Source organism: Dermochelys coriacea, chromosome 7, assembly GCF_009764565.3.
Source record: "Dermochelys coriacea isolate rDerCor1 chromosome 7, rDerCor1.pri.v4, whole genome shotgun sequence".
NCBI lineage: Eukaryota > Metazoa > Chordata > Testudines > Dermochelyidae > Dermochelys > Dermochelys coriacea.
Window position 1 is genome coordinate 77,899,947 of NC_050074.1, and position 19,223 is coordinate 77,919,169.

The 19,223-nt window shown below is 36.7% G+C and overlaps 1 protein-coding gene across 9 annotated transcripts in view; it reads left to right on the plus strand.

Annotated features, from left to right (window-relative positions):
- The window catches only part of CABCOCO1 (ciliary associated calcium binding coiled-coil 1), an 82,493-nt gene that overhangs the window by 22,578 nt on the left and 40,692 nt on the right, over positions 1 to 19,223 (plus strand). For all 9 annotated transcript variants that reach the window (XM_038411821.2, XM_038411831.2, XM_038411832.2 and 6 more), the window contains 3 exons: positions 4,294 to 4,463; positions 6,894 to 7,038; positions 14,380 to 14,452. In XM_038411821.2, coding sequence (XP_038267749.2) covers positions 4,294 to 4,463; positions 6,894 to 7,038; positions 14,380 to 14,452 — 388 coding nt within the window. The remainder of the gene's footprint in view (positions 1 to 4,293; positions 4,464 to 6,893; positions 7,039 to 14,379; positions 14,453 to 19,223) is intronic.

Here is a 19,223-nt window from a genome sequence, read left to right on the forward strand (position 1 = left end):
CGTGATATTGAACATTTGGTGTGATCTTGCCTTCATAAAAGACTTACGTTAAATCAAATTCTGGAGGTGGTGGAAAGTAGTGAACTTGCCACTACCTTGATCTTTCACTATGATACTAATTCATGACTTTATTGAAATAAAAAATCTCATTAGCAAAAGAAATGAATAACACTAGTACTCTGTGCAAGACAATTATTTTAATATAGCTGGTTAAATTAACTCCACCAGCACTGCAATATTGATTTATGTATGTGGGCAAATGGCATTTTTTGAAGACTTGTATGCTAAGTGAATGATGATTTAATCCAATTTTTGGGATACTTGTGGACAATGGCAGTAATGGAGTAAATAAGAAAATATGTTGGTTTCAGAATGTACTCTTCTCCTATATTCTCTCCATCTTTTTATTTTTCTTTCTCCTTTGCTCACGTTCTTTGAATAGATATTGCAAGTTGATATGGTTTTGGATATTTGATGTTTTTAAATATATACAGGTGTGATTTGTTTCGAAAGTGCTCAGGGAGTGCTCCCATTGTAGATAATGGTAAAGCTCCTATTGACTTCAATGTGAGTAGAGTAGGGCAAAAAATTGAGCACTTTAAACTGCCTCCTCCTGTGTCTTAGACATCATTTTTAGGTTTCAGATTAACCTCTAAAGCTGAAAAAATGGGGGAGTTTGGATATAATAAAAACTGACCCTTAGGAAAGTGGCAAAAAGCTTCATATGAAGATAGCTAAGTTCTTAAGGATTTAGGAGTCAAACTTTAGGCATCCACAATTGAATGTGTTGGTCTTAAATTTCAGGGATGACATTTTCAAAAGTGCCTATGTGACTGAGGCGCACACGTCCCATTGAAAGTCACCTAGTAGTAAGTTCTTAGCAAGCTAAAGTCAATGGAACTTATGCTCTAAAGTTACTTAGGTACTTTTGAAAATTCTGCCATTAGTGGATAAATACAAATGTTTTAGGTAAGATTAAAAAGATATGATTTATTACCTTGAAATACTCTCTCTTTGTTTCAGAGTAGCAGCCGTGTTAGTCTGTATTCGCAAAAAGAAAAGGAGTACTTGTGGCACCTTACAGACTAACAAATTTATTAGAGCATAAGCTTTCGTGAGCTACAGCTCAAGTGAGCTGTCTCTCTTTGTTGTTAGGAAAAAGATCACTTATTGTTGACCTAGTGGGATTCCGTTGAGAAATTGGAAAGACATTTTTTCCCCATCTAATATTAAAAAGATTTTTTTCCCCATTTACTCTTTTACCCTGCACAATAGATCTCCTACTTGTGGCATTAGAGAATGAAACATTCACGTCAATTGAGACCAAATTTCATTATCACCCTGTAACTCAATTTCTTGTCAAAATCTCTCATCTAAGATTAGAAAGGAAAATACTGAGAGACCCTTGTGTCTCTCTTCATCTCAACTGATATATATACACTTTCACAGATGGATCTTAAATTATGACGTACTGCATTTGACTGAAAAGAGTATGTTTTTCAAGGGCATTTTAGGTAGCACAAACAATTTAGTACCAGTATTGAAACATCTGTCTCTCACCATAGGGCATCGTTTTTATATACTGTAACTTCCTGGCCACTGTTGTGCTAGATGGACTATATGTCTGATGTGTTATAGCAATTTCCATGTTTTGTCTATTGATCTAAAGATTTTACTGCTGCCCACCACCATAGTACCTGAGCATCTTCCATGAAAAAAATAGCAATAGTAATAATAGAAGATATATAAAGAATCTCATTGTGTCAATCACATACATTGCAGAATATTGAAAAAATGAATATCCGAAAACCCTAATTCCCTTGAAATAAAGATTGTGAAAGCATAATGTTGGCAAAAGCTTATAAGCCAGAGGATATGGACTGTTTCAAACTTTGGAAAGTTCACAGTTGGCCACATCCGCTTCCATTTCAGTACATGACTCAGTGTTTTTAACCAACTTGTATATATACAGCTGCACAAATTCATCATGTAGAACAGAGGTAATGCTTTAAACAAAACTTAATGAATTATATTCTTTATATTCATTAGTGAGCCTTTGATTAATAAAACACATCTTTTTTTTTTTTGGTATCCTTCAACAATATAATTTTCTGGCTTTGTGCACACCATGAACAAACAGTTAGTTGCCTATTCGTAGGTCTGATAGTACTTTGTCTTTTTAGGAGGGAATAAAAAGTAGAGAAAAAAGATTCAGATTTTTTGGGAAGTAAAAACAATTATCACAGTTGGCACCTTTACTTGCCATTTTAACTGGCCAAGGACTGAGAGAACATGGAATCTAAACTATTTTCTCTAAAACACAGATGAGGTACATTGGCGGAATTGCAAACTGCAGTCCCCAACCCTGTCCCTCTCTAATCCATTACATTAATGCAGAAAAATAAAGAAAAAAGGATAGTACTAAATCTGCATTTGAACACAATAGGCATAAATGAATATGGTCCAAAAAAGTCTGGCTTTTCTAAGGGGAAATTGCTCCTTTCTAAACTTTGTTATTTAGAAAAAAATAAAGATTATGAGACTTTTTCAAAAGCACCTAAATGACTTGACTTTCAAGGAGACTTAGGCCCCTAAGTGCCCAAATCACTTTTGAAAATGAATCTTATGCTACGAAATTACTTAGGCACTTTTGATAATTTTACCCAATATTATTTAGTTGAATTTTCAGATATAATGTAAGGTTTGTCCTTAAGGGAACATTAAAGAACATGAATAGCCTGAGATAAAGAGTAAAGTCCTATTATCAATTAAAAACTTGTGAGAAATAGAGTCATAATGAGAGAGAGAAATAGTAAGGAGGTCCCCAGGAATCAAGAATAGGCTGACTGAGGAAGTGTACGGTAAGTTGGTGACGGTTGCATATAGCACTATGCAGTTGATTAGTAAAGATTTGGAGGATTGTGACAAACTCCAGATGGATTTAAACATGTTGAATATTAGACAACTTCATTGCAGATAAAACGAAATTTTGAAAAAAATGTAAGCATGGGTGAAGAAATTTTATGGTGATGAATTTGCAGGAACCACTGAGAAAAGAGACTTAAGAGGAGTAACAATGCCTACTCAGTCCAGCTGCAGTTAAAAAGTGAATAGGATGATTGGTTAGAATCATACTAAGAAAAATAATTCTGAAAATGACATTATATTGACAAAAAATACAGCCTAGAAAGTTTTCTCTGTTCTATGTCATCTGATGGGCAGTAGGGGCTGTTGCAGTCCAGGGGAGGCCCTAGGAGCATGGCTTCATTAAAATTGCATTGTCTGGACATGGCAGGGGTCAGTGTTTAGGGTATGGGCCTGTGCATGAATGGCTTTGCTTATCACAAATACCCTAGGAAATATTGCAACAATAAATGCTGGTATGAGAATTCTGCCATTTGATGCTAAAATTGCACAAGAATGACTTGTGGGATTTTGTCACCATCCATTCTGAGCCTAAACCCTAGCCTTGATTTGGCCTCAAACCCAAACCTTTAGCCTAAACCTAATTTACATCTTAACACTGCGTACCTGACCCATTTGTATTTGAGTGTTCCAGATAGATTTCTTAGTACAACATAGTAAAATCAATTATCGTCACCAGTGAATATTATGTTCATTATCATTATTATAAAGGCAGGTGTCACGTTATCATGCTGTTTGAGTCATAGTGTTGTGACAGCAACCTCAACTTTGCTCCTAGATGGAGCTGCAGCTAGGACCTTTTTGTAGAAAGTGGAGTTGCAATGAAGATTACTTTTATAAGTGTATGTGAAGACAGGGTTCACAGTATTTTTCCTTTCTAGTCTCATTTCACCCTAAAACTTCCCAAGAAAATAAAAGCTGATTTTTCTCTTGGATTTTCAGCTTCATTTCACTCAATAATTTGTGAATTTTAGATCTCCTTTATATCTGTTACATGTTTGTTACATAGAAGACTTTTGACTTTGTGGTTGCACATCTCACCCTAAAGATACAAGAAGGGATACCTTTGATCAGTCAAAATGTGTCAAGTGCACCCATTGATATACAGATTAAATCATCATACTATTTTTTCTTCATAACTTACACTTAAATGTAGTATCATCATAACTCGTATTTTAATATACCTAAACAGTGCTTGAGGAAACCTGAAGAATTGGGTTCATGTTGCTAATTACTGATTTGTCCTGTGAACAGCATTAATGTATTAAATGATACAGTTGAATCAGGAGTACACACATGATTGCAGGCAGACTAAATCAAACTTGTAGAACCTCTCACTTGATTTTATACTTCACCTTTCCACCACAGAAAACTGGAAGAGTTTCTGAATTTCAGACAAATTAAGACATCTTTGAAGGAAGCTGTTTTACTAGATTATTATGTGTCGGGATTTTGGTGGGCTAAAGAGATGGACTTCACTCATCTACAACTCTCAGGATTCATGGACATCTTAAACTTTCTGTTGGAGAACCTCAGCAGTAAGTATAATTCTTAAAATATTCACTTGAACAGAAACTTAGTATGTTCTCTAAATTACTTGTTTTTAATGTAAGTAGTTAATATTTTAATTAGAAATAAATATTAAATGATTCGTTTTCTCTCTGAGTATCAGCATGGTGTGTGCATTGTATTTTGGATATAACTCTTGGCTGCAATTAAACTTTTATTCCTTCAGAAAAGAATAGATGAATTTTTAAAAAATTAAATGCATAACAACTTTTTACCATATTATTACCTTGCAAAAGGTCCTTGAATAGAATTAGTTAGGAATTTTGCCAGAAATATGCTTCATGGTTAGGAAAATAATTGTTAGGAATTCCAGTTGTCTTGCTGTAGAGTCTTCACTCATGGATACCTTAATATGAAGTAACTGTACTAATGAAACTATTGAGAAGAATGGAAGCATATCAGAAATGAGTTTTCCTGGGGGTATGTGTGTTCGTGTATGTGTATATATAATACTATAGTCAGGACTGGTAGTGCTGCCTGTGGTTAGGTTTGCCTGACATTTCCCATTATAATACCCTATTTTCAGTTGCTTAAGACTTTGCCAAACTTTAACCATTTGGGCTGAAATTTTCCATGCCAGGTGTCTGCCTCAGGCTGAATTTTTTTTGGAAAATTTCAGCTAAAACGCTTCCGCTGTTTCAATGAGAGTGTGGAAGAATACATTGTTTTGCCCAGGTTAAAATACCCTGGTGACCTTTTTTTTTTTCTCTTTTAAGCATCTCATGCTTTGGTGCAGGGACTTGAAATTTGGGAGAGGGTGACCTGTGTATCAGGGATATGTCTTTCTCTGTCCTTGTGAAAATCTGCCCAAATTTGATGAAGTTATAAGCTTTTGAGAAAAAAATCACTATTTACACATGCTCAGTAGATTTTTTTTTTTAAAAGATTTTAGCAGCTAACTCACTGAAGATTTTGTCTCTACTGAGCATGCTCCATCCTGAGGCTGAGCAGAACTTTCCCTGCAGTCGCTGTTCTGCTACGAGCTATGCTGGGTTCAGACATCTTGTCTGAGAACAAGAGAGTCTGTCTTCTGTGATCTCAGTATTCCTCGCCCACCCCACATCCTCCTTGAATGAGCAAGGAGAAGAAAGCTGCCTTTTCAAATGCAATGGGGACATGAGCTGGACCTGGGAGAGAAGATTGGGATTGGGAGACTGGAACTGGAAACTGGTTGGAGGGGTAAGGGAACTAGAACTGGAAGTTGGGGTGGAGGGTGAGATTGAGACTTGTTAGCCAGGAGACAGGTATTGGAAGCTAGTGGGAAGACTGGGACTCACTGTGCAAGGAGACTGGGAGTGAGAACCAGTGTGGGGAGGTGGGAGGAGAGAACTGTAACTGATTGGACAAAGAGACTGGGGCAAAGAGGTGAGTGGGGAGGTGAACTCTAAGACTGAATGAAAAGCTGGAGGAAAGAGATTGGCATGTGGGTTTAAGTTTAAGTGTGTGCTGAATTCCCATTGAAGTCAATGAACACTTTGGCATGTCTTTAATGTTCATCTTGTGCTAAAATGGTTTGCTGCATGTGGTTGGACTTAAGCAAGTGCTTAAAGTTAAAAACATGCTTAAATAAATGCTGAAACAGGGCCTGAGGCAGCATAAGTAATACTACTTTGGATTAGTGATCTGTTAGTTGTGCCTCAGTTGGAAGAGTGCTAATTCAAGTAGGGCTAGTCTCAGACTGCAATCTAGCTTGAAGATTGAAAATACGGCCATGGACAGCATTTGGTGCCCAGATTTGATCCCTTGAGATCCCTGAGCACCTTCAACTGCTACTGAAGTCAGTAGGAGTTTATGGTGCCCAGCACCTCACAGGAGTGCGCAGGGCCTCTAGTTCCCTTCCAGGTGTGAGTTCTGTCCCTTCTTCATGTGGTGTTGTAACCCCACAACTTCACTCTTTTTTGCTTTACTTCTCGGGGACTCCCCATTTGTTGGCATTCCCAATTCTATTATTCAGTCTTCCCACTTCCTGTGGCTTCTCTCCTGTTCACACCCCATTTTGTGTATCTAGATTACTCTCCTCTCTTCCCACCATGGTTATTCAGTGATAACCTCTGTGTTCAGCATCTGAAATAAAATCTGTCCCTGATTATCTGTTCATGTAATTATGATGACAATATCTGAGTAAATAAGCTATTAACTAAGTAGTTTGTGTGTCATCTACTTGTGTCCCTACAGGACAAAGTGACCATCGATGGTGTTGTGAAGGAATGTTAAGACTACTGTTTTTTTTTTTTTTTAAGAATAATGGAAATAAGCAATAAAATTTGTCCAATTTTTAAAAAAATATTCTACATGGCCTCAAATGGAACTTTTCAAACATTAAAAAAGTCTCTCAGTACTGTGCCAAGAAAACGTGTCACATCTATGTTTAGTTTTTGTTCTTCTGGATTGAATTGCAGCCAAACACATGACGCTTGAAGACAACATAAAAGAGCTTGGGAGAGCAATGGCTGGAATAGGGGAGTCTCATTCAGAAAAAAGTGGTGGCTTGGATTTCTTCAGTGTTGATCAAGCCAAGGCTATAATCAATTACTTGAAGATCAGGTATTCTTTTTTTCCAGTATCAGTTATGTTTATATTCTAATAATTCAGCACTGTAAAGTATCTGCCAATAAAAAGAGAGAGTTATTTAGTTTAACATGATCAAACTTTGCCAGAAGCTCCTGCACATTACACTAACACCCCTTCTTCCCCTGCCCTGAGAAAAACAACAACCCAAAACCATTTACTTAAATAACAAGGCTCTGGCCTCAAATGATACAACCCAATGACATCAAAGTTTAGACTAACACTCTATCCTATTTCATGGTCTTGATGGTGAAGATTCTCTATTCTTCAACTGTACAACAGCAAGTTATTCCTCTTCCCCCCCCCATTTTTTTTTTTTTTTTGGTGAGGAATGGATAGGGGAGGGAAAGGGTAGAGCATTATCTTAATGATTCAGTTATAAATGGCATAGTTTTAGGCCTTAGTCCAGCAAAGCACTAGATCATGTATGTAACTTCAAACCAGTGAGCAGTCAGATTGATTTCAGTGGGATTACTCACATGGTTAAAGTTATGTACTTAAGTACTGTACTGGCTCAAGGCCATAATGAATAAATACTAATCATGAACATTATTTGAGAGACAGGGTGGGTGAGGTAATATCTTTTATTGGAGCAACTTCTTTTGGTGATAGACAAGCTTCGAGCTACAAAGAGCTCTTCTTCAGGTAACTTTCACCTGTCTGACCTTAAGAAGAGCTTTGTATAACTTGAAAGCTTCTCTATCTCACCAGCAGAAGTTTGTCCAATACAAAATATTGCCTCACCCATCTTGTCTCTCAATATCCTGGGACCAGCATGACTATAACAATACTGCAAACATGACAATTATTTGAATTTTGAACATAGATTATGTTCAAAGCCAGTTTGGGACGGTCTCATGAATGGAATAGAAAATCCATGTTTTATGTACAACGCTGTTCTAAAAATCATTAGTGTGTTGCTTTTACTAGGCAGCCTGTACCACAGTACAAAAGAGGTCCATCACCAGCTTGCAAACTACTGCCGTTGTAAGCACAAAAAGATGTGGCTGCATACAAACAGCAGTATGTATTTTTTTAAATGTAACAAATGTAAGGCTGGATAGTGGCTCATCCCGCATACCAGTGCAAGGGAGTAAGGGGATGTAAGACACTCTTTACCCCAATATACCATGCCATTTATTTCCAGCACATGGCAGATGGCATGCTCCACAGAGTCACTGTATCCCTTGCTTTTGCAGGTGGGCAAAAAGGGATGAGAGGTAGTGAAGAGTAATACCTCCAGCACATTAAGGAGCATACACCGTACTAGGTATACAACTGTGCAGCACACTGTGTCTTGAGCAGTGGGGAGACGAGGTGGGGGATTCTGCAAATCTCACTCCCAGAGTGCTCAAAGCACAGAAAAAAAAATGAATTGCCCCTTGCATTGGGCTAGATCAAAATATCATGATCTAGCCCTAAAGTAAAAGTTGTCTTGGTATTTATGAATGTCATCTTAACTTTTTTTATCTTTTTTTCCTTCTAAAACTTTCATATGTTTTTATGGAACAAAGGTTTTTTCATTGAAAGACCACAATGCTCTTGGGTAACTATGTATTTAGACTGATCAGGTCCGTGTAGTTTTTAGTGTTTTGATCTATGACCATAGACCTAGTCTTTCTTCTATTGAAATCTTAATTTCAGTGGGTGTAGGATCAGGCCCTATAACTTTATCAGTGGAATGTTAATCTGGCTAACAACTAATCTGGGTGTTAATCAAGGGTGTGCATGAATATTAAAAATCCTTCCCAAATTGCTGAGCAAAATATATATATATATATATACACATACACTAAAGTACACATATATAAAAGCCATTATTTCAGCTGCTTACATATTTTTTAATAAATAAAAAATAAATTGGTATATTTAAGATTTGAAGTCATTTTCAAATTATACAAATACAAAAATAACTATTTTTTTACATTTTTAATTAATGTATTTTCCCATCTTTCTTTTACTTGTTTAATTTTTTAAATGATAGGTCTGTAGCTCTTTTCTCCTTAAAGTGAATATGCTATGTTTCAGTTCAGATCCAATTTTTACAGTTGAGTTATGAACCCCTGTATAAAGGAAATAGGAATGAATGCTTAACTCTTTTGGCACAAGCTGTTCAGCAGCTTTCAGGTTTGGTGAAAGATGACAGTTATCTTCTTTTTTGTTTTGTTTCCCTTCGCAAATACACATCAACTTATCTCTTGCCAGTTTCTTTCAGGAAACAGTTGATCTAGGAAAATGTCAGCCTTAATCACCTTCACTTGCTTACCTGACATCATAAAGGTCCAATCCTTTAAATAGTTACAAGAGTAAAATTAATGGTGTGCAATTGTTAGTAGCATTGGTCACCAAAAAAATCACCATTGGTAACAACAGAAACAAAGAGCAAGCACATTAAATTTATATATCTTAGAAGAAAGAGAATTTTTGTCCTTAACATAGGATTATGGGTGCTAGGTTAAAAATAGTTCCATTAAAGAATGAATTCAGAACTTCCAAAATCATCATCATCATGAATAAATAAAATGTCATACACATAAGAGACAGTCCACTACAATATACTATGAAATATTTTGTGGGTATAAAGAGAGGATTTGATTGTTCAGCACTATCAGTCTGGCTACTTTCTGGGCCTTTTCAGTAAATACATAAAATAAAAAGGTCTAAAACCAATGGCTAATAAGACAAACAAGGTATTTGACTTATTAGTAACATGTCTTTTGGCATTTACAAATGATCCACACTAAAATGTTACCAAAAATGGCAAAGGAGGTTGGGAGGGTCAGAGTCATCTGAAGGTCAAAATTACCTAAATTAGTTCCAGATAAATTATGAGGCCTGTGTAAACATAGGCTTATATCTCATGACCAGGACATGGCAGGAATCAGAGCTGAAGTGTTGCAGACAAGATGTACTGTAAATGGAATGGCAAATACTGTAGATCAAATTAATTGTCTGTATAATCTGTGTCTGGTGAAGAAAATTTGGAGTTTGATGCAGCTGAATTTCTTGTCTTGTTTTGTTTTGTAATCTCAGTTTGTTTTGTCAACAAATTAAATTGAGTGGCTGAAATAGTTACATTCTGCAGTTACATTTTGTGGAGCCTGCTCAGTAGATACATTTAATTGGCCACCATAAAGGTGCCCACAAAATTTGAGAATTCATCTACTTACATGCACAAAATTGTTTGCGCACACATAAACATACATTTGAAAGTTGTGCAATTGCATTCGGCAAGTCTGTAGGAAAATTATAATTATTATTATTATTATTATTATTATCCAAAAGGCACAGGCAAAACCACCTCTGTGCCAGGTCTGGAGAGTCCACCAGCATAACTTGGACTGCCTTGGGATTTTGTCTAATTACAGCAGCTGACCTGGGCTGCTCTATGGGCTGCAGCACTGCTTAGAATCATAGAACCATAGAATATCAGGGTTGGAAGGGACTTCAGGAGGTCATTTAGTCCAACCCCCTGCTCAAAGTAGGACCAATCCCCAACTAAATCATCCCAGCCAGGGCTTTGTCAAGCTGGGCCTTAAAAACCTCAAAGGAAGGAGATTCCACCACTTCCCTAGGTAACGTGTTACAGTGCTTCACCACCTTCCTAGTGAAAAAGTTTTTCCTAATATCCAACCTAAACCTCCCCCACTGCAACTTGAGACCATTACTCCTTGTTCTGTAATCTGCTACCACTGAGAACAGTCTAGATCCATCCTCTTTGGAACCCCCTTTCAGGTAGCTGAAAGCAGCTATCAAATCCCCCCTCATTCTTCTCTTGTGACCCTCAGTGCTATGGCTTTACCCCGACCTTCCCATATGCTTGAACTCATGAGTGGGTCCTGGGGAAGCAACTTTTATGGCTGTCTTGCTCAGTTCCTGCAGTGGTGGAATATTGCAGATTAAATGCTAACTGTGTTCTGTCATTTCCAGTGCCTTACTATTGCATGCCTGTGGAGAGAAACAAGAACTCTCTGCTCTCTAGAATTCTGTGAAGGAATACTTAAGCAAGATTAAACATTTTTCCTTCTAAACTAGTTACTCTAAATTCTTCCATATTATTAAAAATTGTTTGTAAAATTTTTGTGGTGTTAACATTGGAAATTTCTGCTTTTCACCTGTCAGCTGTTTCTGTATTGAGAGATAGGATTGCTTCTGGTGATTTTTTTTGGGGGGGGGGGAGGGTGGTCCTTTAACAATTTGGTCCAGAGAACTGAATTATTGAAGGCAATGTATTTTTTCAGACATTTACTATGCTATACATGTATATCTTGTATAACATAGTGGAGAAGACTGAGCCCTGTGGGTCTCTGCAGGTGAGTGTTTAGGAGGTGAAGTGCCTTCTGTGAATAAAGATCCAGCTATTTCTAGGTGTTTCTGTTTACAACTGCAGTTTCTTGGAACCAGGACAGGAGTGTTTGGTGATCAATGGTACCTAATGCTGCAGGTGTGATCCAACAGGATGAGTCTGAGTGTACACCCCTTGTCTATGGACAGGAGGGGAACTATCCATCAGCACAAATGCTCTCTCAATATCATTACCTTGTCCTAAAGCCTGAATGAGAGAAAACTAAGCTATTAACAATTGAAAGGTGGCCTTAAGAGACTGTCTTTGCTAACTTCTTCATTCCTGGCTTGGGAATGGAGTGGGGGGTTGAAATGCTGGGTAGTAATTTGTGCTCTACACAAAGTGATGGCTTCCTTAGTATTGGTTAGACAATTGCATTTTTAAGGATGGGTCGCAGATTTCCTGTTGACAATCTGTAAGTAAAGGTCCCTAGTGTTATCAGCTCTTTCTTACAAACCAGGAAGGGCTGGAGTCAGAGTCACAGATAATTTATCTGACTGCTGTCTTTGCTTCCATGAGTACTACTTGTGTGAATGGGATGAACTCTTGGAAGAGAGGGTGTTGTATTTCTGGCCTGCACTGAAGTTGACTTCTACTTTTGCTTGAACTTGCTGTGAAGTCATAATTCTGTGTTTGCCATCAGTGTGTCACAGTATTGTGAGGGATGTCAGAAATGCAGCATTACAACTTCACAGGAAGAAGTACTGTAGATAAAAACATATGGAGTTGTGATAAAGTCCACCTTTGATTAAACAAGTACTGTGTCTTTGATCATTTTTAGAAAAGGAGCAAGGAAAATTATTTAAAACGTGACAGTTGAGTGTCTTTATATATTAAGGAAGATATATATTTAAATATTTTAGTCCAATGTGAAAGTCCCTTTTAAGTTACTTTTGTTGTAATATTCAAAACTCCAGCATCAATTCCTAATCTCTGGGAGTGTGTCATCTGAATTAAAATTACTGATATACTCTGTTCTCCATTTGTTTGGGGAAAACAAACAAACAAACAAAAAAGAGATGATAATGAAATGTACCATTTCTTGTGTTCTGCCACACAAAAAAAAAACCCTAACTTATTTTTTACCAAGTTTATCCTACTGTATGTATAATGTAAATATAAGGTAAATTTTAATCTGGAGAAAATATTTATTTTGGAATTTAAAATGCAATTCTAAGCTGAAAAGTGACTATGTAAAAAGGAAAGGAGTACTTGTGGCACCTTAGAGGCTAACAAATTTATTTGAGCATAAGCTTTCTTGAGCTTCAGCTCACTTCATTGGATGCATTCAGTGGAAAATGCAGTGAGAGATTTATATACATAGAGAACATGAAACAATGGGTGTTACCATACACACTGTAAGGAGAGTGATCAGGTAAGGTGAGCTATTACCAGCAGGAGAGTGGGGGGGAGGGGGGAAGAAAAAAACTTTTGTAGTGATAATCAAGGTGGGCCATTTCCAGCAGTTGACAAGAACATCTGAGGAACAGTGGGGGATGGAGGGGGGAACAGGGAATAAACATGGGGAAATAGTTTTACTTTGAGTACTGACCCATCCACTCCAAGTCTTTATTCAAGCCTAAGTTAATTGTATCCAGTGTGCAAATTAATTCCAATTCAGCAGCCTCTCATTGGAGTCTGTTTTTGAAGTTTTTTTTGTTGAAGAATTGCAACTTTTAGGTCTCTAATCGAGTGACCAAAGAGATTGAAGTGTTCTCCCACTGGTTTTTGAATGTTTTAATTCTTGGCGTCTGATTTGTGTCCATTTATTCTTTTACGTAGAGACTGTCCAGTTTAACCAATGTACATGGTAGAGGGGCATTGCTGGCACATGATGGCATATATCACATTGGAAGATGTGCAGGTGAACGAGCCTCTTATAGTGTGGCTGATGTGATTAGACCCTATGATGGTGTCCCCTGAATAGATATGTGAACACAGTTGGCAACGGGCTTTGTTGCAAGGACAGGTTCCTGGGTTAGTGGTTCTGTTGTGTGGTGTGTGGTTGCTGGTGAGTATTTGCTTCAGATTGGGGGCTGTCTGTAAGCAAGGATTGGCCTGTCTCCCAAGATCTATGAGAGTGATGGGTCGTCCTTCAGGATAGGTTGTAGATCTTTGATGATGCGTTGGAGAGGTTTTAATTGGGGGCTGAAGTGATGGCTAGTGGCGTTCTGTTATTCCTCAGATGTTCTTGTCAACTGCTGGAAATGGCCCACATTGATTATCACTACAAAAGGTTCCCCTCTACCCCCGCTCTCCTGCTAGTAATAGCTCACCTTACCTGATCACTCTCCTTACAGTGTGTATGGTAACACCCATTGTTTCATGTTCTCTATGTATATAAATTTCCCCACTGTATTTTCCACTGAATGCATCCAATGAAGTGAGCTGTAGCTCATGGCAGCTTATGCTCAAATAAATTTGTTAGTCTCTAAGGTGCCACAAGTCCTCCTTTTCTTTTTGCGGATACAGACTAACACGGCTGCTACTCTGAAACCTATGTAAAAAGAGCTTCATTTGCTTCTATCTTTGTTGCCTCTCAAGTTTTCCAGTTCAGACTTTCTCGGTATACTACCAGCCTGGGATCTGAAAGTCCAGTTAGCTGCATTTTCTACTCCCGTACCATCACCAATAATAAAGATCCTGCAGGTCAAATTATGCCCTTGTAACAATTAGTTTCTGAGTTATTTTTCAGAGCAGAATATTAAGCCCCAAAACTCAATTTCACAATGGTAGGGCTGATATCAATTGTCATATTGAGTTTATTATAACTGATATGAATCTTGTAATACCTGAAATGGCTTACATATTGTAGCTAGAATTAGAGCTCAACAAGTGTCTCTTCTTATTAGTGCTGAGGTATCTGTCACCTTGACCTAGGGAATAAGTCCTAGGGTAACAAACGTGTTTAGAATACTTCCTTTCTAAAGATTTGTGGCTGTGCTGAAGCTACGTTTTCTTTTCTTTTTCAGTTTATTTCAACACTATAAACTATATGAATATCTTTTCCACAGTCCCAGGGAAGAACTTGTAATAGGCGATGAGGTAAGTAATTTATATGAATAGAACTGATTAAGCAGAATTATTTAATGCATGCCCTGTGACATCTTTTATAAAGCTCAAAGCAACTTTGTCAAAATTGCTCAAGTGCTAATAATACAGAATAGCAGATTAAAGTATAAAAGTTAGATGCAAAGATATATGTCTCCAAAATGAGTTATGGGTTTAGAAAATGTGGTTTTCTTGGTTATAATGTTAAATCTGTTGAGTTAAAAATATCTTCATGTACAGTATTTATAATAATGATCTTCAGGATTTTAATTAGAGAATGCATGACTCCACTTTAAAATCAGTACTCAAATCAGAAAAGGTTACATGCAGTAACTCCATGATGACCACAGTTCTAGAATACTTAGGCCCATTATTTTTAATGGCAGCTGTCAACAGATAATATATTGATTGTATAGGAACATTTTAATTAGACATGCAAGACTTCTAAGGTAGTCAGGTAACAATGGGTAATTGTGTTGATAAACTTTGTCACATATATCTTAATTTTTATGCGTGTGCACGGATATATTGATCAAAAAGGCATTGTCTCAAGATTTAGCCTTTAATCAAATGTTCAGGTTCATCTGTTTTTCCTTGGCTCTACTAATTGAGGATATATTTCATAATAGATTGAAAAGGTTTTATGCTTTTATTTTATGAGAGGAAGCAATCAGTTGTTTTGCTAAAAAAAAAATAAAAAGGTTGAATTTTAGCTTATAAATATTAATGGCAATAAATTAAAGGAAAAAAATATTCAGTATTTTTCCTTTACGCTTGAAGCTGGCGGTTTGTGTTTACAAATGGTACTATCCAATTTCTTCCATGTTTCTTCTGACTGGCTTAATAAAACATATGAAAGGTTTGTTTCTTGAAGCAGTCGTTAACATTTTAGAGAATACTACATTTTACCTATAACAATGCAGCAGGGCATGTTATCATTCATTGATTGAGGTGAATCCTGGCTCCACTGAAGTCATGGCAAAACTCCTATTAACTTCAATAGAATCAGGATTTCACCCTCAGTCGTTATGTTGTTTTATTTTTTCAGTGTTAGCTAATCAGATGAATGGTTGGCTAATACTTGCATCCTGGCAAAATTATTTTTAAAAAGTGAAGCTTCAGTTTCACCCATACATTTTGTAATTTATGAGGTATATTACATTTTTAGTGTATTATAAATTAATTGAAAATCTTTTAAAATTGTTTTTATGTAAAGCTCATTTCTGAATGGCTAAAATCAATTATCTGAGTCAGAATGCAGCTTTTCAATAATGGAACAGTAAATAAATGTCAACTAAACCAATGTCTACCAGCCAAAATGACACCATCTTCCTTATTAATCATTTGGTGCACTAGGAATAAAAACACTGGAAAAGAACACTGTCATGAATGAATGTCACCCAATTTGCCCTGGCATTTATCTAGCATCAGGACACAATTATCCTGTGACATTCAAATCCGTCCTTAAAATAAACTTATGGTTTGAAACATTCCAGTGGTGATCCTCCATAGCAACAAATCTAATTTACAAAAATTCCACCACAACAAAAATTTGCACCAGTTTTGAACTTGCAACTTCCTCCAATCATCTGGTGTATTATGCACCTGCCTGTCTGTCTCTTTTAGACGGTAAGGCCCTGTCGCAGTACTTATCTGATCTTCTTTGTATTGTACGGCTCCACCCACACTTCAGTGCTTAATAAATATTGATAGTTATATATTGTTTGCTTTGCTTTCTTACACTCACTCTAATAAGCTATAATTTAAAGCTTTCTAGCTATTCAATAAAATAATTTTCTCTAAAAGCAAATATCTAAGAATTTGCACGCACATGCCTTGTGATGGGAATCAGACCCATTATATGACTGAAAGTCTCTGCTTTCAACAAGATTTCATTTCCAGATTTTATCTGGAAAGCAAAGCTTTACCTAGTGCCCCATGTCCCTGCAGTCCTTTAAACAACCAACTGGGCTGTCTGCCTCCATTAATATTGCCAACAGGCACAGTCATGCCTCAAGCCTATTGGGCTGTGGTACCTCTAACAACAAGAGCCCCACTCAAAGCTCATCCCCCATAAAAGGCATATAAGCCCTCCTGGTGGAGGTGCCCTGTAATGAGCTCTGTCTCCAGCAATGCTAGTCTGACCTTGAGTTTGTATTTGGGGCTAAAACAATTTCCTTACTGAACAGTTGTGACAAATGTGGAAAAGGGCAAGCAGTCTGAAGCTCTCCCATCCACATGAGTGTTCTCTCCAAAATGGTGGAATCACTAAAACGTATGCACCACTACCCTCAACTGGATAGAATCAGGTGGTCTCAGTTTTCTTTTATAAGCTCTCTGCTGCTAGCAGCTGATGGAAGAGCCTCTTCTTTTGGAGCAAGAGGATCTATGTTCTGTCCTTGGAGCTGCTGCAGGGCTCTGATTGGCGATGGTGTGCACAATGCTGATAACCATGACACAGCTAGGGGCATATGGATTAGTTACTGTTATCCCCATTTTACAAATGTAGAAACGGAGATAAATCAGATAAGTGATTTGCTTCACATCACACATCATGTCAGAATTGGCATGACTAAAAGTTGCCTGATTAAAAGTCTAGTATTCTAACCCCAACACATGCTTCCTCAAAAGAGACATCATTACAACAAATCAGAACTGGAAGAATTTTATAACAGAGATCCTTTTAGGGAAATTGGACTACTGAAGTTTATTTTTCTCTAATGCAAACAATTGTATAGTCAGATTGCATTTCTGATCTTTCACTGCAGTTATTGCTAAATGACCATGTTACTTCTTGTGTAGAACCCATCAAGCTAGAAATGGAAAATGAATCAAGGTGGTTAGATTATTCATACATTATCACTGGTCATGCCAATTAACATAATTTCATTTACATAAATACAACTCATAATAAGTGGTCCCACATGGTCCGACTAATATTATAATATACTGTAGTTTTATAAAAAAGCGTAATAGAACTAACACTTTAACTCTTTCAAGGGCAGACTACATTTGGTGGCTTATTTTAAAAAACACTGATTATAATATGTTTTTGTTCTATATTTTCACTTCAGCTAAAGTATTTTGAATAATATTGGCTGAGATGCTTATGTTACATAGGAATAAAAGATCAAAACTGAAAGAGAGACGAATGGTATGTTTGGTAAGGTAATAAAACACACAGCATGCATCTAACCACATTTGGTAACTTTAAACTTGCCTGTCCAATTGTCAACCCCATTACTTCTCCTTCACTCCAGCTCTACAGGGACTGAAAAATTGGATATACATGTATATCTTTTGATAAACATGACAGTACAAGAATTACAGAGGGATATAAATATACAGGATAGTTGTGTAAATCCCTTCCGTTTTTGTTTTTAACCAGTATATGTGGATGTTCCCCTTATAAACAGTATTCTTGTTGTAAGGTAGCTTCCCCCTTTGGGATAGAAAGAGGCTCTAATAAGAAAATGGGTCAAATCCTTGTCTGAGGCAAATCAGCATAGCTCCATTGATGTCAACGAACTCAAAATGGCAGCACTGTGAATTTTCTGGACTTGATATTTAAAAGATTTCAGCATGTAAATATGAGTTTAATTTGTGTGTACAATTGCTGCATAAATTATTTACAAAGTAGTTTCCCAATGCTGCAGTGAGAACTTATGGTGCAGATTGTTGTGCCCTACAGAGCTCATTGCAGTATCAGAGCCTAGGTGTGCAAATACAAAACTTACACTCTGAACTAACCTATCTTTAACTTCAAGATTTTCATTAAGTTATTGTTTTCCCCGTACCAAGTCCAGAGATTTCACTATCTAGTTTGTGATTTTACTAGTGTGTACTTGCATTAGACTGCAAATTCAGAGAGAGCAAACTACCAGACTAAATCTTGATGTACAGGGATTCAGTGGAACAGTTCCCATTAACACATGTCAAATCTCATAAAGATTTAAATTGTTAATACATGAATTGCATAGAAGTTTTTATTATTTTCTATTTCTATCTTCAGTTAATTTATTTTACTTTGATAGGATGTCTTGTATGTCTTGTAATATTTTTCCACAACATTTACAAATTGTACTTTACACAGAACATGTTTTTGCTGCTCTCGGTAGTGTATATTTGGATGGAATGAGTCTAAAGTCTTTTGGATGATGTCTGTTTTGAAACATTTCCAAATAAAAATAATGTGGTTGGTAAAGCTAGTTTTATTCCTAGCTGCTCTAGCCAGTGTGATGGAGTAATCTGCTATTTTATGGTCCAGATGACTAGCTAAGTTTCACTTCTTGAAGTAGTACTGGATGATATCCTTTTCTTTAAAGCTGTCATAGTGGATCAGTTTGCAATAACAATATTTAAAATTAAATTTAATGGCAGTGCACATTTAATATTATAGCAGTTGCTAGATATCACTCAGTACAGTTAGAATTTCAGAACAATTTCCATTATAATGTCCTTTTTCTGTGTGTTCCTAGCTTGCAGAAATATTAAGCTTTTGGGGCTGAATTTATCTAAAGTTGCTCTCTACCCAAATGTGATTATTTTTTTTTTAAAGTTTGAACAGTATCTTTTCTATGTTTGAGTTTGGGGACAGAGAAGGGGAATATACTATTTATATTGTAAAAACTTCTACTACAACTTTTTTAGACAAGGGTACTCTAAAAGAGCTGAAGTTTGAAACTTGATATTGAGGTAATCATTATAGAACTTGTGCCTCTTGGTTGGGATGAAAAATGGTTTTGATTAATGAATTCTGACATTT